Source organism: Neopelma chrysocephalum, unplaced genomic scaffold (genome assembly GCF_003984885.1).
Source record: "Neopelma chrysocephalum unplaced genomic scaffold, ASM398488v2 Primary Assembly neopelma1_274, whole genome shotgun sequence".
Taxonomy (NCBI): domain Eukaryota; kingdom Metazoa; phylum Chordata; class Aves; order Passeriformes; family Pipridae; genus Neopelma; species Neopelma chrysocephalum.
Window position 1 is genome coordinate 476982 of NW_020897936.1, and position 19297 is coordinate 496278.

At 42.0% G+C, this 19297-nt stretch overlaps 1 protein-coding gene across 6 annotated transcripts; it reads left to right on the forward strand.

Moving 5' to 3' along the window:
• Nucleotides 1–296: 296 nt before the first annotated feature.
• FAN1 (FANCD2 and FANCI associated nuclease 1) lies at nt 297–19229 on the forward strand. Of its 6 annotated transcripts, none has more exons than XR_003537428.1 (15): nt 297–388; nt 1287–2687; nt 5736–5876; nt 6358–6553; nt 8281–8514; nt 9001–9132; nt 10226–10334; nt 11055–11174; nt 11478–11642; nt 12607–12775; nt 14866–14969; nt 16735–16929; nt 17304–17432; nt 18143–18498; nt 19042–19229. XR_003537428.1 is itself a non-coding variant. In XM_027704392.1 (15 exons), the coding sequence occupies exons 2-14, from the start codon at nt 1409–1411 to the stop codon at nt 18278–18280; spliced, it is 3111 nt and encodes a 1036-aa protein (XP_027560193.1). In that variant the 5' UTR covers nt 297–388; nt 1287–1408; the 3' UTR covers nt 18281–18287; nt 18385–19229. The 6 variants fall into 6 exon arrangements, 5 of the variants coding, with proteins under 5 accessions (XP_027560193.1, XP_027560190.1, XP_027560194.1 ...); XM_027704392.1 differs by having other exon boundaries at nt 18143–18287; nt 18385–19229; XM_027704389.1 differs by lacking the exons at nt 18143–18498; nt 19042–19229 and having other exon boundaries at nt 17304–18127.
• Nucleotides 19230–19297: the final 68 nt, after the last annotated feature.

Below are 19297 nucleotides of genomic sequence, written 5' to 3' on the forward strand. Positions count from 1 at the left end.
ATTTCTCAAGATGGAAATATTTCACTGTTTGCTCTTTCCTCGGCTGAACAAAGAAAAGAGAAGCCTCCAGCCGGTGCCCCTGTGGACCTCAACTATTCTCCCCCCGTTGTTGTCAAAGGAAACGTTCAGAGTCAGCAGGGCCGTGTCGGTGGGTGGCGGGAGCGCGGGGCCGCCATCGGGGCCGTCACCGGGGCCGCCACCGGGGCCGCCATCGGCGCTGCGCTGCTCAGGCCTGGCGGGGGCGGGAGCGGGGCGGCCCCGCACACACGGCCCGGCCCCTCACGGCCCGGCACATACGGCTCCGCACGGCCCGGCCCCTCGCGGCCCTGCCCACACGGCCCCGTAAGGCCCCGCACGGCCCCGGGAGCGACGCGCGGCTGCGGTGCCGGTGCGCGGGGAGGGCCGGGCGGGCTCCCGGGACAGGGCCCGGTTGGGTGCTCCCGGCGCGGGGAGCGGCAGGGACGCCGGGCCGGCGAGGGGCGGGCACGGCCGGGCACAGTACCGGGAATGGGGGCGGGAGCCCGGGGCGCAGCACCGGGAATGGGGGAGGGACCCGAGGCGCCGCCGTCCCGGTAGGAACACGCGGGGAGCGGCCGGAGCCCTCGCAGCGCCTGTGCCCGGCAGCCTCGGAGAGCCCGGCCCGGCCCGGCCTGGGGCAGCCGCAGCTGGAAAGGCGGGTGTTTGGCGCCGAAAATAGTCTGTCTGCACAGCAAACGAGGTAATGACGGAATGTGCCCTGCGACAGGATGGGCAGCAATGGCCATAAACACAAGGAGTTCCACCTCAACAGGAGGGAGACCTTCTTTCCCCTGAGGGTGGCAGAGCCCTGAGCAGCTGCCCGGGGAGGCCGTGGAGTCTCCTCTCCGGAGACGTTCAAACCCCCCTGGACGTGTCCCCGTGTCCCTGCTCCAGGTGACCCTGCCTGGGCAGGGGGTGGGACTGGGGGATCTCCAGAGGGCCCGTCCTGGGCCCAACCCTGACTCTTCTGGGATTCTGTGAAAATTAGAGGACTATTTTAAATGCCAGGTTCACTTAATGATGTAAATGAAAAGTTGAGATTGATTTCCATGTATTAAACTGTTGAAGGCCAGCTGCAGCGTTCAGCATGGCAATTTTGGTGTGCCCGGTAAGGCAGGCTAAAGGATGGTAACACTGGAACAGTTAAGGACTGCTTAACTTCTTAACCTGTAGGCTTTAATGTTTTCTTCTCTGCTGTTCATCTTGGTTGAACCTTGGCTTGGTACCTTACAGGGTCATTCATTCAGTATCTTTTTTTTTTCTTGAAGACACGTCAGAGGATTACAGACGGAAAATGCAAAGCCAAGAAAAGCCTTCTAAGTATTACAGAATAAGGAAATATGGCTCGAATGGAGTTTCCTGTGCTGTGTAAATGCTGTGAAGTTTTGTAATGGCAGAAGCTAGGTCTTCAGGAATCAAAAGATCCCAAATAAGTTTGTCACTCAGTAAAAGTAAGAAGAAAAAAGGAACACCATCTATACCTTCAGCATCCTCCTCTATTACTTCCTTTTTTAACAATGTTCCCCCTGCCAAAATTAGCTGTCCCATGTGTGGGCAATTGGTGCCAAGGTATGGAATAAATGAGCACATGGATGAAACATGTCAGAAAAACCGTGGTGAGATTGGTGCCATTGGTGCTACGCTGGACCCTCTGAAGAATAAGAGTCCCTCAGCTGCAAATGTAACCAATAATTCCAGCTCATACTTTTCAAAAAACATCTTAAATCTAGAAACAAGTCCCTCCAAAAGCAATTCACTGAAAGCAGAAGGTAGTGCAGCACAACAGATTAGTCCTTATTTTAGCAATAATAGCTCAGTCATTAGTGTTAACAATGAATCACAGGCTCAAACAGTCAAAATAGTCTCTTTGGGAAGCTTGTCATCGAAACTGTCCAGAAGACGTTGTGCCCAGGGAGGAAAACAGGTCGTGTATAAAGAGATTGACTCTTCACCTCCGGCTGTTCACAGTCTGTGCAGAAATGCTGCAGCACAGGAGGATGATGATGATGATATTTATGCTGGCCATAGTTCTCAGAAAGAAAATCAACTTGCGCAGACAGAGCACGAGGAACAAAATTTTTCAAAGAGGAAACCTGAATTTCAAAAAGAAAGAAACCAATGTAATCAAGAAGACCTTGTGGATATAGTTCAGGTATCTTTACCAGCTGATAACAATGACAAAGGATTCCAAAGTTGTACAAGGAACACCAAAACTGAAAGCAGGTCTGAAGGTGTGACACTTAGTCCTGATAAATTTGAAACACCTCCAGCCATTTATACTTCACCAGAGCTGACCAGTAATTTGGAAGTCAAGACTCAGCCTCACACCCAGGTTATTCCTTCTTCCAAGACAGAAGTGGACTGTGATACACAAAATTGCTGTAGCGAGGGTGATGCACAGATACTTCCTGTGGAAGTTCTTGAAGATTTTAAGGATGAGATGAATTATACTATGTTGGAAACTGTGGGAAAAGAAGAATTTCAGAATTCCACTGGGGACGTTTTAGACAAATTAGATAAGGTTCCCTCTGTGCCCAGCTCTCCTGGTCACCCATACTACCTCCAGAATTTTTTACTAGTGCTTCAAGCAGTCTTAGAGAATGAAGATGACGTCAGACTGTTTGATGAGCAAGATATGAACATTATAACCAAGTTCTACAAATTATCAGGTACCTTTTTTTAAAAATACATTTCCACATTACTGTTGCATAGTTTTATGTGAGGAGTGCTATATCATGGGCAATTTAACTGCATGAGTTCCTTAAGGGGAAGAAGCTCCTTTTCCTCAGGAGGCGAATCCCTCAGTGGCTTCTTGTAAGTAAACTCTCCTCATGTTGTTTAAATGGAAGGTGTTGATAAAAAGTGAAGACTTGTAAGGAAGGTCTGCGGGCAAGTCTGTAATGACTCTGGGGTGAAGCCAAGTCAGTGAGGTGTCTGGCTGGGCACTGACATGCCACAGCAGAGCTCAGGCAGGAGTGCAGGCCACTAGTCTGGGCTTAGGTACAGCTCCTGAGAGAATGGAGGGGGGCCCTGACAAAGCTTTGCTCAGCCCACCCAGCACCTGAGCTCAGCTTACACAGTTGCACAGATCCGAGCTGGCCTTGGACACCAGCAGCCAAACCTGGGGGGGCTGGGGTGTGGCTGCAGAGCCTGTGGGTGCACTCCAGGCCAGGAGAATGTCACAATAGTGACATCTTGGGGCTTGATAACGCCTTGTTTATGTTGTGATAGTTAAAAGAGGAATATATAAAGGCAGGAACAGAAGCAACAAAACTGTTATTATTGGCTCTCCGAGGCAAGCAGTAGATGCACATCATTTGCATCCAAAGATCTAGGCATAAACTCACAGTTAGGTCAGTCATGTGTGCAGGCTTTGGTTACCTGGACAAATACTAAAAGAGGCTCAGGATACAGGTTCCTCATTTCCACACTCCCTTCTCTGGGTGGGTACAACACTGATCAGTAACAGGAGCTTGTTCTCTTAAATAAAGGAAGTGCTTGTTTCTCTTTCAGTAGTGTGATTTCAGAATTCCCTTCTCGCGGGAGTTTGGAATACAGAAAGAATTACTGCAGAGTGGTGCTGGTAAATCCATGTATGCATTGAATGCCAGGGGCACAGATAAAACAATCTTTCTTTGCAGGGTAGGAAAAACACAAGGATTGAGCTATGAGAACTGCTTGGATAGCATTAACTCAATAGATAACAAATTCTGGACAACTGACAGATGAAGAAATCTTTTCCTTGAAGAAATACCAGACAGAATACTTTAAAAGTTCAGGTAGATGTGTTATCTGTCCCACGTTAGAAGTTTCTAACCAAGCAGGTGTTGCCTTTCAGTTATCATAACACAAAAAACCCAACACAAGTGCCTAGTACTATGGAGTTGCTTCAATATAGGTATTTTTCAGTATTTCATTATTTTCTGCTGAAATGTCTACCATTCTTCAATGAGAGATCTCTAACTCACTGAAGTTATGAAGATTATTATGAAAGTTTGTGAACTTATTATGAAATGTAGAGCACTGCCAGTTTTCTAAGTGCCAGAAACAGTAGATGAAAGTAGGGGAAAGCAGAGGTGTATCCATAATAAGTAACCTGCAGTGCAGTGTCATCCTTTGGGCTTAAGATGAGTTCTGTCTGAAATTAGGTGTAACATTAAAAACATGATTTTTGTATTCTCCATGTTTAATTTTGCTACAAGGTACAGCTGCAAGAATTTAAATGCAAGTTCATAGTTCTAGTGACACTAACCTAATGCACTCAGTGAAATCCTCCTTTCAGCTTTCATACAGTAGAAATATTGTATCTGAAAAACACTGATTTATAGTTACCAGTGGAACTAAGGTACAGAAAACAATTTTTTTCTGTTGTATTTTGATGAATCACGGAGGGTGAACTTTTCTAAGATCTTCTGCATCTTTTTGCTGATAATATTTCAACTTAGAGCAAATTTTTTATTTCATTAATATACTTGAAACTTTCTTAAGAACCACAAAAGAAAAAAATCTCCCAAACCTCCAAAGGTAGTGAATGCACTTCAGAACAGGGTGCTTCAGGAGCAATTAATTACTTGCACAATATCTTTCTATTCCTCTGTTTGTCATTCAAATCCTTCAGAGAGCAAGCAGTCCTCATATGCCCTTGCTGGATTGCAGCTTGGTCAGCTCCAAGGGCTGGGGAAAGGATGTTCATGTGTTAACCTTTTTCCTTTCTCCAGACTTGTAAAAACTGGGAACTGACTTCAAAGGAGTTATAATCCCAGAGAGAAAATGCCAGGCTCATATGTCTAAATATAGTTCTCCCAGTGAATTGATCCTGGAAACATTCCATTAAAAAAAGGCTGAAAAAGTCTTTTAAGGACAGGAGAATTGTTAAATAGACACGTCAGGGTTATCTGCTGTTTCTTGAATATCTCTGGGTCTGGTAGTGTTTCAGTGTCTGTTTTTATTAAATATGGGTTTCAGTTAAGCAGCAGACAGGGATAAAAATTCCGAAGTTAATGAGGGTTGAATTAAGTATTCAAAAGGTTGTTGAATGCAGTAACAATAGCTGAACTATTTTCAGCTAAAATTTAATATGCTGTTTTCTTGAATTTCAGCATATATGTTAAAAGTCTTTTTAAAGGGTACTTTAAGAGAACACTTCCCTGATAAAAATAAAATGAATAGCAGGGTTTTTTCTGTTGTTTTCAGTAGATACATTAGTAAAATTAGGCTTATCTTTGAAAAAATAAGAATTTGAAGACTGCTAGACAGAGAGGTATTCTGTGATTATGAAATTATTCTGTCAGACTTCTTTTGTTCCCTAGCACAAAATATTTGGTTATTGAATGACTGTTTAAGAAAGCAAAAAGACCTATTTAATATCACAATATGCAGAGTTGAAAAATGAAGTTGTCTTTTCCTATAAAATAAATTACTTCTTAAAGGATAAGCATGTCAAAATGCATTTTAGCAATGTACAATAGCTGCAAAATACATTGTAATACTTTTGTACCTACAGAACTTAAATATACTAATGAGTTTATTAATTACTCGAAAAGGTAAGTTCTGGTATTTTACCAAGTCTGCTTGTAGAACGTGACAAGATGTAAAATGTGTTTCAGAGGATACCTGCATCAAAGTAATTTTTCTGGTTAAGGTAGTGATTTTGCATAGTGCTGTGTTTAGAATTTACTCTTCATTTTATCCTTCCCTGCTTTGACTCCAATTTGCAGTTGGTGGGCAGAAGTTATATGTGAGACTTTTTCAACGCAAGCTGAACTGGTTAAAGGTGAACAAAATAGAGTATGGAGAGATAAGTGTGGATTTGTCACCAATGATTAAAGAACTGGCTGAAGCCAGATTTCTGCAAACAGGTAAGGCCAGTACTGATAAATCTTAGAAATACTACATACAGAGTCTGCAGTTGGGTCATGTTAGAGTTCAGTGCATTACAGGCTTGTCTGTGCCTTGGGAAGAGTACTAGAGGACCAGAATAAAGATTTCAGGTAGATGAGTTGTGTTGTGACTAATAAAAATAATGCAAATTGGGTAATAGGGAAGACAGCATTTCTGAACAGCGTTTTTTTGTAACTCAGCAGAATTTTTTTTTTGCTTCTATTTTGAAGTTGTAAAGGGTGTTTTCTTCTGATTCTTCTGTACCTTCAACCTGGACCTGTGAAGAGGTTGGGAAGAAAGTCCAGAAGAATTTCAGGGTGAACCAGATAACACTGACAGTACATTTTTGAGGAATTTAAGTCATCAGATTAGTACCAGGTTATATGAATGTGCTATGACCTATTGCTTGAGTGTACATGTATAACACACAATGAATGTATCAGATCATTTTGCTTGTAGAATCTGAACTGGAAGACCTGTGTGAAGGTTTGGATTTGCTTTCAGCCCCTGAGCTAAAAGCGTTGGCAAAGATCTTTCACTTGCCAAACCCAAATGCTCAGAAACAGCAACTTGTGGATGATTTTCTGAGGTTGGCAAAACAGCGTTCAGTCTTCAGCAGGAGTCAGGCTGGTGTTGGGACAGTGATCTTAAAAAGGTAAATGTTTATAGTTAAATTTTGCACTGCAACAGAGTGGAATCTAGATGCCTTTTCAAGAGAGGAATGCATTTAGTAAATTTATTAGTAAAAAAGGAAGCATTACATTTTGATTCACAGCAAGTCAAACAGAAGGTTAAATACTGGACTCTTTTTAAAACTATGTCGTGCTTTCAGCTGTGGGCATGATTATCTGTCTGCAAAGTTACTTGGTTACACAGAGAAACATTTCTGAATTCTGTAAAGCAGAGTCAGTGCAGAAAATCATCCAGGAAGGTCTGGGAAAGGCCACTGCCTATTAAAACAACCAGCTGAGGTTCGTTTGCTCTGTGAGCTCTTTTGGTAGAACTAGAGGAGACCAATAGTCTCTTTTTTGGGATTGACTGAGTAGCATAGAGACTCCTTCTGGCAATATTTTAAAGGGAAAAGTAGATTTACTTGACCAAATGTTCTTTCTGTCCTGTGATGTTTTCACTGTGGCTGTCACAGCTGGGTGTATCAGAGGCCCTTGACTTCCAGGTCTCCTGGAGTCCAGGTTCAGGTTTAAGATGCTGTGCTGCCCTAATAGGAGTGATTAGGGTCTGAACTCAGTAATTGTGGAATCCTTTCTGTATAAAATTTGGCTTGGATAGAAACCTGGCAGAAGTCAGTATGTACTGCATTTGCTGTACTAACATAATTTGTATTTCCTGTGGCATTCTTTTTCAAATGAGAGGGATATAAAGCTTTGTCAAGTTTTGCATAGCTATGTTTATTGGACAAATATTCCTCCTCTCCCCCCAAATCTATCATGTGATTTTCCATAAAATTCCTTGTATTAGAAGAGGCCTAGTATTGGAAGAAGAACTTGAAAATCTTCCTCCATGAAGAATTATTATGCCGTGAATCATTAAGGTCTTATTTCCTTATTTTGTGGTTGTTTTCTCATTCTGATCCAAGCATAGAAAACTTCAGTATGAAAATCCTTAGATTTCATTTTTCCTCTTTGATACTAGACATTTGAACTGTATGACAATGCATGATGTACAATTTATATAAATATCTCTAACAGAAACAAAATTGTTTTCAGAATAATGTCTTAGAGAAAGGCTAGAAGAATGGAAAGAAGCCTGGGAAAATTAGTTACATTCCAGAAAAGTACTTGATGCTATCTTACTCCCTACTTCAAGAACAGAGGCTGATAGTTACTTGCTCAGCCCCCCCAGCTTTGGGAACATATTGCCCTTTGCTGTAGATGACAGCTGAAATACTGATTATCCCAGGACATCACAGAAAATCTGGTTCTAAATCTGTGCTGTCCAGCAGACAAGCAACAAAATTTGGGCTTGTGTGAAAAGACTGGTTGAAAATGGGTTAATGGAGGTTCCCTGAAACAATGGATCTCAAATTAGGGCCTGTAAACATTCTCTAACAGCAAACCATGTCTTGTTGATTTATGGTACTGGCTGGCACAGCAACAGGAGTGACTGCACCCAAGGGGGCAGTTAGATCTGATTCTGCTCAGTTGGAAGGTTGGCCCTTTAAATTTTTTATTAGTGAATGCATTTGGTTGGGTTTTCACTAGAGGTTCCATGTACTATATAGTATCTCTGCTTCTTTCAAGGAAAATCAATTTTATGCATTATAGGCTTGAAAAAAAATTTTTCTTATACTTCACTCAGTATAATTTAGTTTTTACAAGTGACAGTAAAAATCACTTGTTGTACTAATTTTCTTTGTCCCTCCAGGGTGAAGGAGCTGGCTGGAAAGTGTGTGAGGGTGTGTAAAGGCCCTCGGGCCGTGTTCTCCCGGGTCCTGCTGCTGTTCTCGCTGCCGGAGGGGGTGGAGGAGGAGGAGGCGGGGAGTGCTGGGCAGGGCCAGCTCTGCACGGTGCTCCTGGCCAGCATGGGCCGGGCCGTGTTCCCCACCTACACCGTGAGCAGGAGCACCCGGGTCTTCCAGGACAGAGACGATCTCATCAGGTGGGGAGAGCTTTGGCTGCTTGCACATCTGTTCCTTTCTAGAAAAGCTTTCCTGCAGCACTGGTGTAGGCAAGTAAGAATTCATCACGGGGAACTTCAGATGTAAATATATAGAAGTGTGCTTCTGTAATGATTTTAAGTGCATTTTTGTATCCAGGTAGGACTCATAATTCACAGTGGCTTGCCTTTGGATCCAAAATAGCGTATTTATTTGCTTCAGGATCGTCTGCTGATGAAAGCTGTTTCTTCATTTGCTGTGCTGATTATTAGAAGGGGACTCTGAGCTAAACAAAAAATATGTTCTATAGTCTGTAAGTTTAAACATAATGTGCCCTGCTAGTTTAAACTCTGCTAATCCTACAAGATTAAGGACAAAAGATGGCTGCATGATTCAATGTCTTTGGAGACTGGAAGGGAAGGAATTGATGTCTTTTAACTATAGATGCTTTTTCAGCCTAAGAAAGTTATTGTGTTTTTTTCCCTCAGGTATGCAACTGCTGCTCATCTGTCATATGATATAGTCACTGCAATGGTAAATGGGCACTGGGAAGAAGCTCATAATCTATATTTGTGTGCTAAACAAACCTGGAGCGAACTGAAAAATCACCCCTCTTTAAGGTAGTGAACTGGAAACTAGCCTAGTGTTCATAGGAAACTATTAAATGTATTATCTTACTTTTGGTACTTTAACTTTTGAGAGAGGCTTATTGACTACGCCTGATAAATTTAGAGGCTTTAATATTCTTGAAAGCTTTGATCTTCCTCATTGTTTGTTTAGCTTTTAAGTGATAATATGAAAATTATAAAACCTTGGGAATTGATTGCTAGGCACTGATAAAGCATTAAAACATTTCTGTTTTATGTGCAATGCAGGAGAACAAGAGCCTTATTTTTCCCTTGTCATGGTTTGTTTTTATGGCTTTCAGATAAATGGCAATAAGCAGAATGTAAAATTCAGTGTGAACAAAAGGATGTTGCAAATATTATGGGAACACATACTGGGTTATTCATGTCTTTAGACTTCCAAGTGGGGTCATTCAGGGGAATGATACTGAATATCTGAGAACCGAACTAAAATGTGTTGGTTTTGAAGCATTCTTCATCAGTTTTTCTTTTAATTATTTTGTTTTCCGGCTTAATGATACACCAAAAGTTAAAGCCTTATGTTTGGCATTGTCTTCAATTCCATGGCAACTGATTTAAAACAGTGTAACCCTTCATAGAGGGTCATTTGGAAGTCTGTTCCATTTCACACTGAAGACAGTGGAAAAATCTATTTTAATAAGACATTCAAAAGACTTTGTCTTGAAGTATAGAGTTGCCTACTGAAAAGATGTTAGTCTTCTTTTTATGGCAGGAAATTCCTGTTCTAGACTTTTTCTTTTGTTCAGCTATGTTTCCAAAGATAAACTTCTATGAGAGTGACTGGCAGTAACAACACATGATGTAATAAGTTACTGTTTTGCATCTTATGTAAAACTGATTAACTAAAAATTCCACTGCTGTGGAATCTAAAATACACCGTGCAAGGGCAGCTTGCTCCCTCAGCTCAACTATTGCTTTACCTTTGGGTTCTTGACTTGGCAGCTGGGATGCTCATTCCAGTTCAGTTGGATTATATAAGGCATTTAATTTTTGTAAATGTTTTAGGCATAGCTTTAAGAATTCAAATGGCCATATTTAAATGATCTGAGCTGCTCTTACTTTTTAGCTATCACAGAGTTTTACCGGAGTATCTGCGACGTTTCACGGTGGGCTGGGTGTACACAAGAATCCTTTCTCACGGTGTTGAAATTTTGCAGAGACTTCACAAGTATAAGGTAAAGTGGTGAGTAGGAATCTGTGTTTAATGGAGGATTGTACATCAATTTACTTTTCTGATGTGGCCGGAAAATAGTGACAGTGTTTGCTACGGATTACTATAGTTCTAGTAACAGGTTACTTTTAAAGGAAAAGAGCCCTTTTTTGTGCTGCTTTAGAAAGTTTAAAGTTGTTTTGATTTCTGCTTGTGCTTTGTAGATTTACTATCTGTAATACACCATATTGCTGAGATATGCTTGTTTCATTATTTAAAGATACCTGTGTTTCACTAGATTTGGTTATTGTTTTTAAGTAAGAAAAATCTCAGAAGAGAAGTCTTCTGAAATCTCTGCCTCTTCACCTTGGGAGCTTACATCCCCAAAGGTCTCTGGCTTATATGTTAAAGCAAATCAGATTATTCTGAAAAAGACTTTGCTTCTGCAAAAAGGCAACTAGTAATACTCAGATATTTTTCATATGCAATAAGGAATACAGAAAGGATAAAAATATTAAAATTTTGGCAGTTAGCCTTTAAGTTTACATAAAAATATCTCTATTCTAGAGTTTTTAAGATACATCCATGCACTTGAATTGAGTATATTGGGTAGTGGAGTAAAAAGCAGGTTTGAATTGTGCAGAGACGAAGTTTTATAGTATCCATTAGTTAGAAGGGAAGGTGACAAGCTAACTTGCCCTTGGCTTTGTAACTCAATTAATGAGCATCCCGTGCCATTGCCCAGGAGGCCGTGCAGGAGCTGCAGACCCTCCTGGCTCAGGATGTGTACTGTGCTGACAGCAGAGGGAGATGGTGGGACCGGCTGGCTCTCAATCTACATCAGCACCTGAAAAACACTGCCAAGGTATCTGCTGTAAAGCTGGAAACGCTGCACTTGTTGTCTGAAAACATGTTGTTTTAAAAACACATCTTATGAAAAGAACAGTGGAGTAGGATCTCCTAACAATGTAGATATTGGTAGGAATGCCAAGGTCAAGGCAATCAGTTCCTCCTAAGAGAATGAATATTGAGTGTACCCCATCCTTGGTTGGCCTGGTATGCTGGTTTTTACATTTACATTTTTGTGCTCCTTAAATGGATTGTTCTTGAGCAGACAGGTGTCCGTGGGTCTTTCTAAGTTCCTGCTGGTTCCCTTGCTCTTTGCCAGGCCGTGGGCTGCATTAGGAAGGGGCTGGCAGACCCCTGTGTCCGCACCGGGCACCGTCTGTCCCTCTACCTGCGGGCCCTGCGCATCAGAGACTCGCCGAGCTGCAGGCAGGTCAGGGGCCTGCTCCAGGAGCTGCCAGTCATCCCTGTGCAGGATGTGCCACATGTGAGTAAGGGTGCTGCTGGTGTCTGGGAAATAACAACTCATGAGGTCTTTTTTACTCTTGACAAGAGAAGATCACCTGGGAGAGTCTCGTTACGTGCTGCGCACCAGCCTCTGACTTACTTGTGCTGCAGGAAAATGAATACAAATGTGTTTCTAAAACAAAAGCCTCTCATGAGCAAATACTTCTACGTTGGTCAGCTTCATAGCTGAAATTAGTCAGCTGTACACTGGTTAAATTTGAATTGTATTATATGTATTATGAGCCTGATCAGCTGTAAACTCCACTAATGTAACAGTACATGCTCGGAGCCTTCCTGAGCAGATCAGTGCATTGTGTCTGGTGTCTGCAAGCCAAGCATTTTGTGTGCAAGAAAAAGTAATAGCAGCTTCCTTAGCATGTTGTTGCATTAGATTAATGGCTAAAAAATGCCAGTGTTCTTTTAGTAACCTTTGGGAGGTATGCACTCTAAATATGTATTGTGCAAATATTCAGTGGGGTGCAGCTGCATCATATTGGGATGGATTTTTTTAACTCTTTCTTTTCCATACCATCATAAAGATAATTCTGTCTGGTCAAAGTCAGAGCAGAGCCTCACTTGTTCTCTCTCCTCACCACATCTCTCCCTACAGCCCTTCTTTGTGTCAGTCCAGAATCAGTCTCCTCAGCCTTCTGTATTCTTTCCTCCTGGTCCTGCATATAGAAAGGCTACATTGCCACCTGCCCAGGATTTTTGCTAGACATTTTTTTTTCTGAAAAGTTTGCCAGTTTATGAAAGCTAAACTGAATGATTTCACAAGTTACGGCAGGGTAAATTTTATTCAGTTGATTTTTGGAAACAAGTCTAGTTCTGATTTTAAGAAAACTGAAAAGGAGGAATGTGTGTTTTAGGCAAGATCCAAATACTTAGGCTAAAGCTTTTTAAATGTGATGCTGGAAAGTAACCAGATGTTTTATTGTGTTCAGGTTACAATCAATGGAAAGATGTGTCCTCAGACGGGAATGGGAAAATCCGTATTTCTCATGGAGGATGTTGGTGATGAAGAAGGAGGCGAAGGCTGCAGTGTATCCACAGTCATGTGCTCAGTTGAGGAGCTGGCATTAACTCATTACAGGAGGAATGGTTTTGATCAGGGTAACAGTACCATTTATTTGGGCATTTTACAGTAAAATAACTGTGGGAGTAAAGAACCTATTTCCTAATCAGTTTAGTTAATAGACTAGTTTTAGCTGATTTCATTAGACCAGTTTTTAGTCTGATTCCGTTTCTTTCCCAAATGCCTCTAATACATCATTTCCTTACCAAAATGCTCTAACATATATTTTCAAACTGACCTGCTTCCTGGCCTTTAATTATTTGCTGCCTTCATGTACCAAAGGTGGTTTTGAAATGTGTATTTCTTCTTTATCTTCATTGAAAATCACTTACTTTGCCTTTCTTACCAGTGAACAGCTATTTTATTTCTTAAGGGTAAAATGCTAGCATTGTCATTTAAGGGAGTGTCACCAAGGAAAACTGATTTTTGGTACTAGGTGAAGATGAAAACAGTATATACCACTAGCAAGACACTTGGCAATTTTTTGGAAGGCTCTATTAGTAGTTGTTCCTATATTTTTACAACTTAGGAGCTGTGAAAAGCCACGGACAAGTAAGAATATATAGATCTGTTTTACAGGAAAAAAAGCAATATGCAAACAGGTAGGCAGGTTATTTTTTAACATAAAATTTGTATCTTTATATAAAATATATATTTTAATATAGTTTTATATTATTGATATGTACCAGAATACCATTGCAGGAAAAGTGGCTGTATCAGGAAAGGGTAAATGAGAAGGTGACAATATTTAGAATTTAGAAGAATTGTGCTGAAATCCCCTCTCAGTTCCTCACTCCCACCCTCTCACCATGGATCTTGGTGGCTCAGCACAGTTTTGAGCACACAATGGCCATGTGTGATTTAGGGCTGGGCCTGAGGAACCAGAATGCCCAGTCCAGCACTAAACACAGCCCAGAGCACACGTGGTCTCCTCTCTCTCATCTGTGTGATGTGTCATACACGTGTAATACACAGACACTATATATTATATAGTACAGACAGCACAGATATCCTGTGATCTATAGGTGTGACACGTAACATTAAATACAATATCATAGATAATATGCTGTACTAATAGACTGAGAACAGAACACACCTCAAGAGCTGAGGCTGAGGTTGGCAGGAGCTCTGGGAGCCACCTGGTCCAACCCTCTGCTCAAGAGCCAGCTGCCCTGGACCATGGCCAGCTTCTGAGTATCCCCAAGGATGGTGACTCCACAGGCTGTCTTGGCAATCTGTGCCAGTGCTTTGTTACCTTCACAGTGAAAAATTGTTTTCTTATGTTTATATATATATATATGTATCTCTGTGTGTTTTATATATATATATATATATATATTCTTAAATATATGTGTCTCCCTATGTTTAATAAGTGACAGGGATGAAATAAAAAAAGATGATGGAAAAGCAGTCAGCTCTACCAGACTAATGCTCAACCAGTATTACTCTAAAATGTTATATATTGAGAAAAAAAGTTATATAAAAATGGAGTATATTACATATATACACACATGTGTACACACATATATGTGTACATACACATATACACATACATATATACAGATACATTTTTATATATATATGTATATTTATGTAAATGTAATAAACCCAGTTTTATATATCCAAACATTTGGGTTTTCATGTATTGCATTGTGTGTTCACTGGCTGGGCTTTGCTCAGCTGGTGAGTGCTTTTTCCAGCACACGTGTGGATACATGTGGATGAACACATGTCTACAGACTTGGGTGTGTACAGCTCCATGGATGTGTGTGTATATCTTTAATATATAGCATTTCTATCCATATAAACTTTTTGGTGTCAAGATATTGCTTTTTGATGTTGCAAAAGTTGTGTATTTAAAAATTGTCCAGGTCAGCCTTGTTGTGGAAGGGCCATGATCCAGCCCTGGGCTGTGACTGAAGGCCCCTGGCCAGGCAGCAGCAGGTGCTGGCAGAGGGGGCAGGAATAAAGTGGATTTGCAGTGTTGTGCTGTAATGGGAACACGTGCTGACTTCAGCTGGGCAGGAACCTGAGCGTGGTGTTCCTGCTTTGGCTCGGGGTGGTTTCATTTTTCCTCAGGTTGCTGTAGAAATTGATGTTTCCATTTTTATTGAATTTTGCCCTTTAGGTATTCATGGGGAAGGCTCAACGTTTCTTACACTGTATGGGATTCTAATGTGGGATATCATTTTCATGGATGACATACCTGATGTTTTCAGAAATTCCTATCAGGTAACTTTGAAAGGCTTTCTTTAGTTACTGTATTTACCCATTGCTGTAGGCTCAGTAACCACGTTAAAATCTTATTTGGGATTGGATTAGCGTTTTATTCTGAGGGAATTTCCAGGGTGTTTCCTTCATTTTATTATTTGTTATATTGGGTTTATTACTAAGTAATCCTCAGTAACTTAATTGCTATGTCAGTCTGGGTTCACAGTCTGATAGGGTGGGATTCATCTGGTTAAATGCATGTGTCCTGCAGCTGAGCTCACCAGGCAAAATTTCCATTATAGTTAGTAGAACACTGCTATACCACAGCCTTGTTCATCTCCTTTGAAGATGACACATCCCATTAAAAAAAAGAGAAAGAAAAAAGAAAAAAAAAGAAAAGTCTGTTTCTTTTTAGTAGCCTTTTAACGGTTGTCACATTTTTAAACTTAGGTTTGTTAACACCCCCACTTACCCCACCCCACCATGTTTATGCTTTTGGGACCATCCCTCCTTTTTGACAAAGCAACAAACAAGAAAACAACACTCCAGGTTCCCCCCAGCAACAGCTGCCTGCCACACCCTGAGAGTGATGATTCCAGGTGAACTTGTGGCTTTTAGCTGAATGCTTTACATCCTACAAATTACAGCTAGAAAATTATTGTGATTAGAAAACTTGATCACTTGGTGACATTTGCTAAGAAAACCCTAAAAATCCATCTCAAATGTTACAGAACAAAAAAAGGCCAGATAATTGTCTTCTTTCTTCCACCTTAACTCAGTGCTTCTAGTTGAATTCCTGGCCAAGAGGGAGACCAGACAATGCCGTTCTCTTCCTTAACTGGATTTATTTGTACTGCAAGAAATTATAATTTTATATCAGTATGAGATACCTTAAGTAGAAAATTCTTATTTTAGAGGTGAAGTATATGGGTTATTCTTGTCTTCTCCCCTCCTACGTTTTTATGTTTCTTCAGCAGTCTGAGGTAGGAGTAGAAATCCTTGTGGCTGAGCTGAAACCCCCCAGGCTCACAGACAGGCAGGAAGGGCACTGCTGTAGACCCAAAGGCCTTACAAAAACTGTGCCATGGAATTCGTACCAGTGGCTCCTTCTGTGGAGTATCTGCTGGTCTTGTCAGATGCTGAAGCTCTGTGAATGTTGTGTTAAAAGCAGGTGTTCTTTCAGTGCAAACCACCATTTACTGTAGAGCTTGCCTTTCTAAATACCTTTCATACAATCTTATATGCATATTATACTTACTTAAAAAAAAATGAAAAGCCAAACCCCTAAAACTTGTCTGGTTATGTGTTTATTACAAACCCAGTATTTACAGATCACTTGCAAATTTATTTTTTAAACTAGTTTTTCCTTATTAATTCAGAGCAAAGCTATCATGAGCATCAGGCATAAACAAGGATGAGCTGATAGCTCACCCCTCATTCATTAGCAGGCTGTATTTTTGTGGAATTATCTGTGGCAGCAGGTTGTGTGAGGCTGAAATGTGCCATTTGCTAAGCACTCTGCATTTGCTGTTGAAAAGCTGGCCCAGCACTCGGGTACTGCCTGTCCCAGCAGTGTTCAAACCTGAACTGCTGCAAGGGCTTTACACGCTGGGATGTTCAGAGCTGGGTGTTAAAATGTAATTTAATAAATGTTTATCTGGTGGACATGTTCAAGTTAGATCAGTGTTTGAGTGAATTTGTAGTTAAGAAAAGTATGCAATAGGGCATTGTCTTTGTGCCAGCTGTGCTGGCAGCTCCTCAGAGCTGCATTTACGTTTTTACACAGACGTCCCCCCTGGATTTGTACACTGACAGCTTCTATGAGAGCAGGAGGGATGTCATCGAGGCCAGACTGCAGCAGCTGCACTCAGCCTCCCCAGAGACACTGGCAAAGTTGATTGCTGACGTCTGGACCACTCAGGAGGGGAAAGCAGCAGCACTAGTGAGCTGGGGACGTTTTATTTCCCTCCAGCAAGCCCAGGTAAGTAACTGTTGCCCAGCATGGGGCCTCTGATTAGGGTTGTCATTGGATCACACATGGCCATGGTGTGTCACAGGCTGTACTGAGGCACTGCAGGAGGGAGAGTGGTGGGAGGGAGGAGTTGGGAATAGGGAGACTTGGGCTAAAGTCCCTGCACAAATACTGTTACAATTTTGTGATACGGTCACTTTTCCTGCAACAGCAGTTGGGAACACAGCAGGAAATTGCTGTAGAAAACATCTACTTATGCTTCCTGTTACACCAGACTAAACAAAAAGCTGAGCTGGGCCATACAATAGTCTCCTGAGGGTCGGGAAACGGCTCTACAGGAAATTAAAGACAAATCCAACCAACCACCAAAACCTCTTTTGCAGAGCCTTGTCTCCTGCCTTGGAGGAATGTTCCTGAGCGGGGTTTTCAGGCGACTGTCCAAAGACCTGCGCCACTGCCGGGGAGGTCTGCCTGACCTGGTGGTGTGGAGCACACACACACAGCACTTCAAGGTACCTTGGGAGGGCATGGAAAGACTCAGTGCTCAGGTGGGAACTGCCAGCTGTCAGCCCATCCAAACTGTGCCCTCCTGTTGTGGTGCAGGTAAAGCTGCTGCTGGGCTGCCAGCAGCCACGGCCAGCAGTGGGTGGTTCTCTGCTGTTTCATCCCACTGTGCTGTAACTTCAATGGGCATAATCAGAATCAGCAGGAATAAACACTGGCTGTGTTGGTGCGGAATAGATCTTTGATTAAAATAATGTAAAGCAGCTGTTATCAATCAGTCAGACCCACTGACTGTGGGTAGCAAGGAGGTCGACTGGCACCACTTAAAACATGACTGTTTGAGTCTTCGACAACTATGTCAGAGTCTGCCACAAAAACTGAGTAAACAGTCATGGCTGGTGTTTTGCATGGTAGAGGAATAGGTACTAGAAGACTACTGGACATCTCACCTGCTGAAGCAACTTGTTGTTTTTATAAAAGAGAGCTGAATAGCAGAAATTAGTTCTCTGGAACACCTGAGTAAGTTGTGTCAGTCTCGGCTGGAACAGGTGAGGTTGCAGGTGCTTGATTTTTGAGTATGAGAGATCTTCATTCACCAGGGCCTCTGTGTTTTGGTGGCTATTTACTATGTAACAGCCATAAAATAATGCTTATTGTGTGGGAATGATGCTGCAGTTCCTGCCCAGGCACACTGGTAACTGTGCCCATTTGTTTTCAGCTGGTGGAGGTGAAGGGCCCCAAGGACCGGCTGTCGCCCAAGCAGATGCTGTGGCTGAGCGAGCTGCAGGGCCTGGGAGCTGCTGTGGAGGTGTGTCACGTGCAGGCCATGGGGGGCAAGAGCCAACGCCTCAGCTGACACACAGGTTTGACCAGGGGGGTAACACACCACTGCCTGCTGCTTATTAAAAACAGTTTCTTCTAAAATTCTGGCTCCTTGGAACGTTACTGTGTCCTTTTTAGCACAAAGCATACTACGGTGCACTTTGAGAAGACTGATTTCCTACACGTCACTTTGGGTTCAGAAGAGCAGAGCCCTTCTCTTCCATCCATAGTTCATAACTTATTCTATGAGAGGTAATCCAGTGAAGAGAAGCAGCTGCCATCACACTTGTACCTCCTGAGAACATCCTGTTCAATGTAAAATCTGGGGCATCAAGTCCGGGTTGTTTCTGTGTTGCCTGTGTAGCTCAAATTCATCATGGTGTGCAAGTTTCCTTGCAAGGCAAGCACAGCACCCTTACAGGAGTGTCAGGTTCTCTCCCTGCCCCCACTTAGTACTGCGTGTTTGAATTTTGCACTTGAATGTAAAAAAATACAGGTGCTCAGTGATGGCAGAGAGCAAGGCATAAAACTTCAGTTTTATGCACTTTTAATGCACTGCTCTGTATGAAAGGACAATTTATTTAACAGGCCCTTGTGTTGTGAATATCTGTATTACCTGTGTAAAGGGAAATGTTTCTGGTAGAGACAGGAGGTGGTCAGTGCCCATGTGACCACACTCATTTGCAGTGTGTCACTCAGTACAGTCAGTTTTACCCCACATTAACTGATGTGTTTGCTCACTCAGAAATACGTCAGTCACTTGGAATAGAATTAAAAAGATTATTTCCCTTTTAGGACACCAGAATCCTGCAGCTTTCTCTCAGTTTTAACATGCAGCCGACATCTTTTCTCTGGAGTCTTCATTCTCACACTGAGTTAAGGAAGTTTTCCTGCTTTTAGAAATTCTGCTTACCATGCAAACAGCAGACACTCTAATAGAATATAGCAAGGAATAAAGATAATTTGCACATTATTTTTATTAATCATCTTTCTTCAGCACAGTGTCCCTGCTTTTCTTGGAAAAAACAAACACCCCCCCTATTTTATTGTT

What these genes read in the sequence shown, in the direction of transcription:
- FAN1 (XM_027704389.1), top strand. Translation starts at nt 1,409, where the DNA reads ATGGCAGAAGCTAGGTCTTCAGGAATCAAAAGATCCCAAATAAGTTTG. An exon ending in AGCCAGATTTCTGCAAACAG is followed by an intron (nt 5,877 to 6,357) that starts GTAAGGCCAGTA and finishes TTTTGCTTGTAG; the next exon opens with AATCTGAACTGGAAGACCTG. An exon ending in ACCTGAAAAACACTGCCAAG is followed by an intron (nt 11,175 to 11,477) that starts GTATCTGCTGTA and finishes GCTCTTTGCCAG; the next exon opens with GCCGTGGGCTGCATTAGGAA.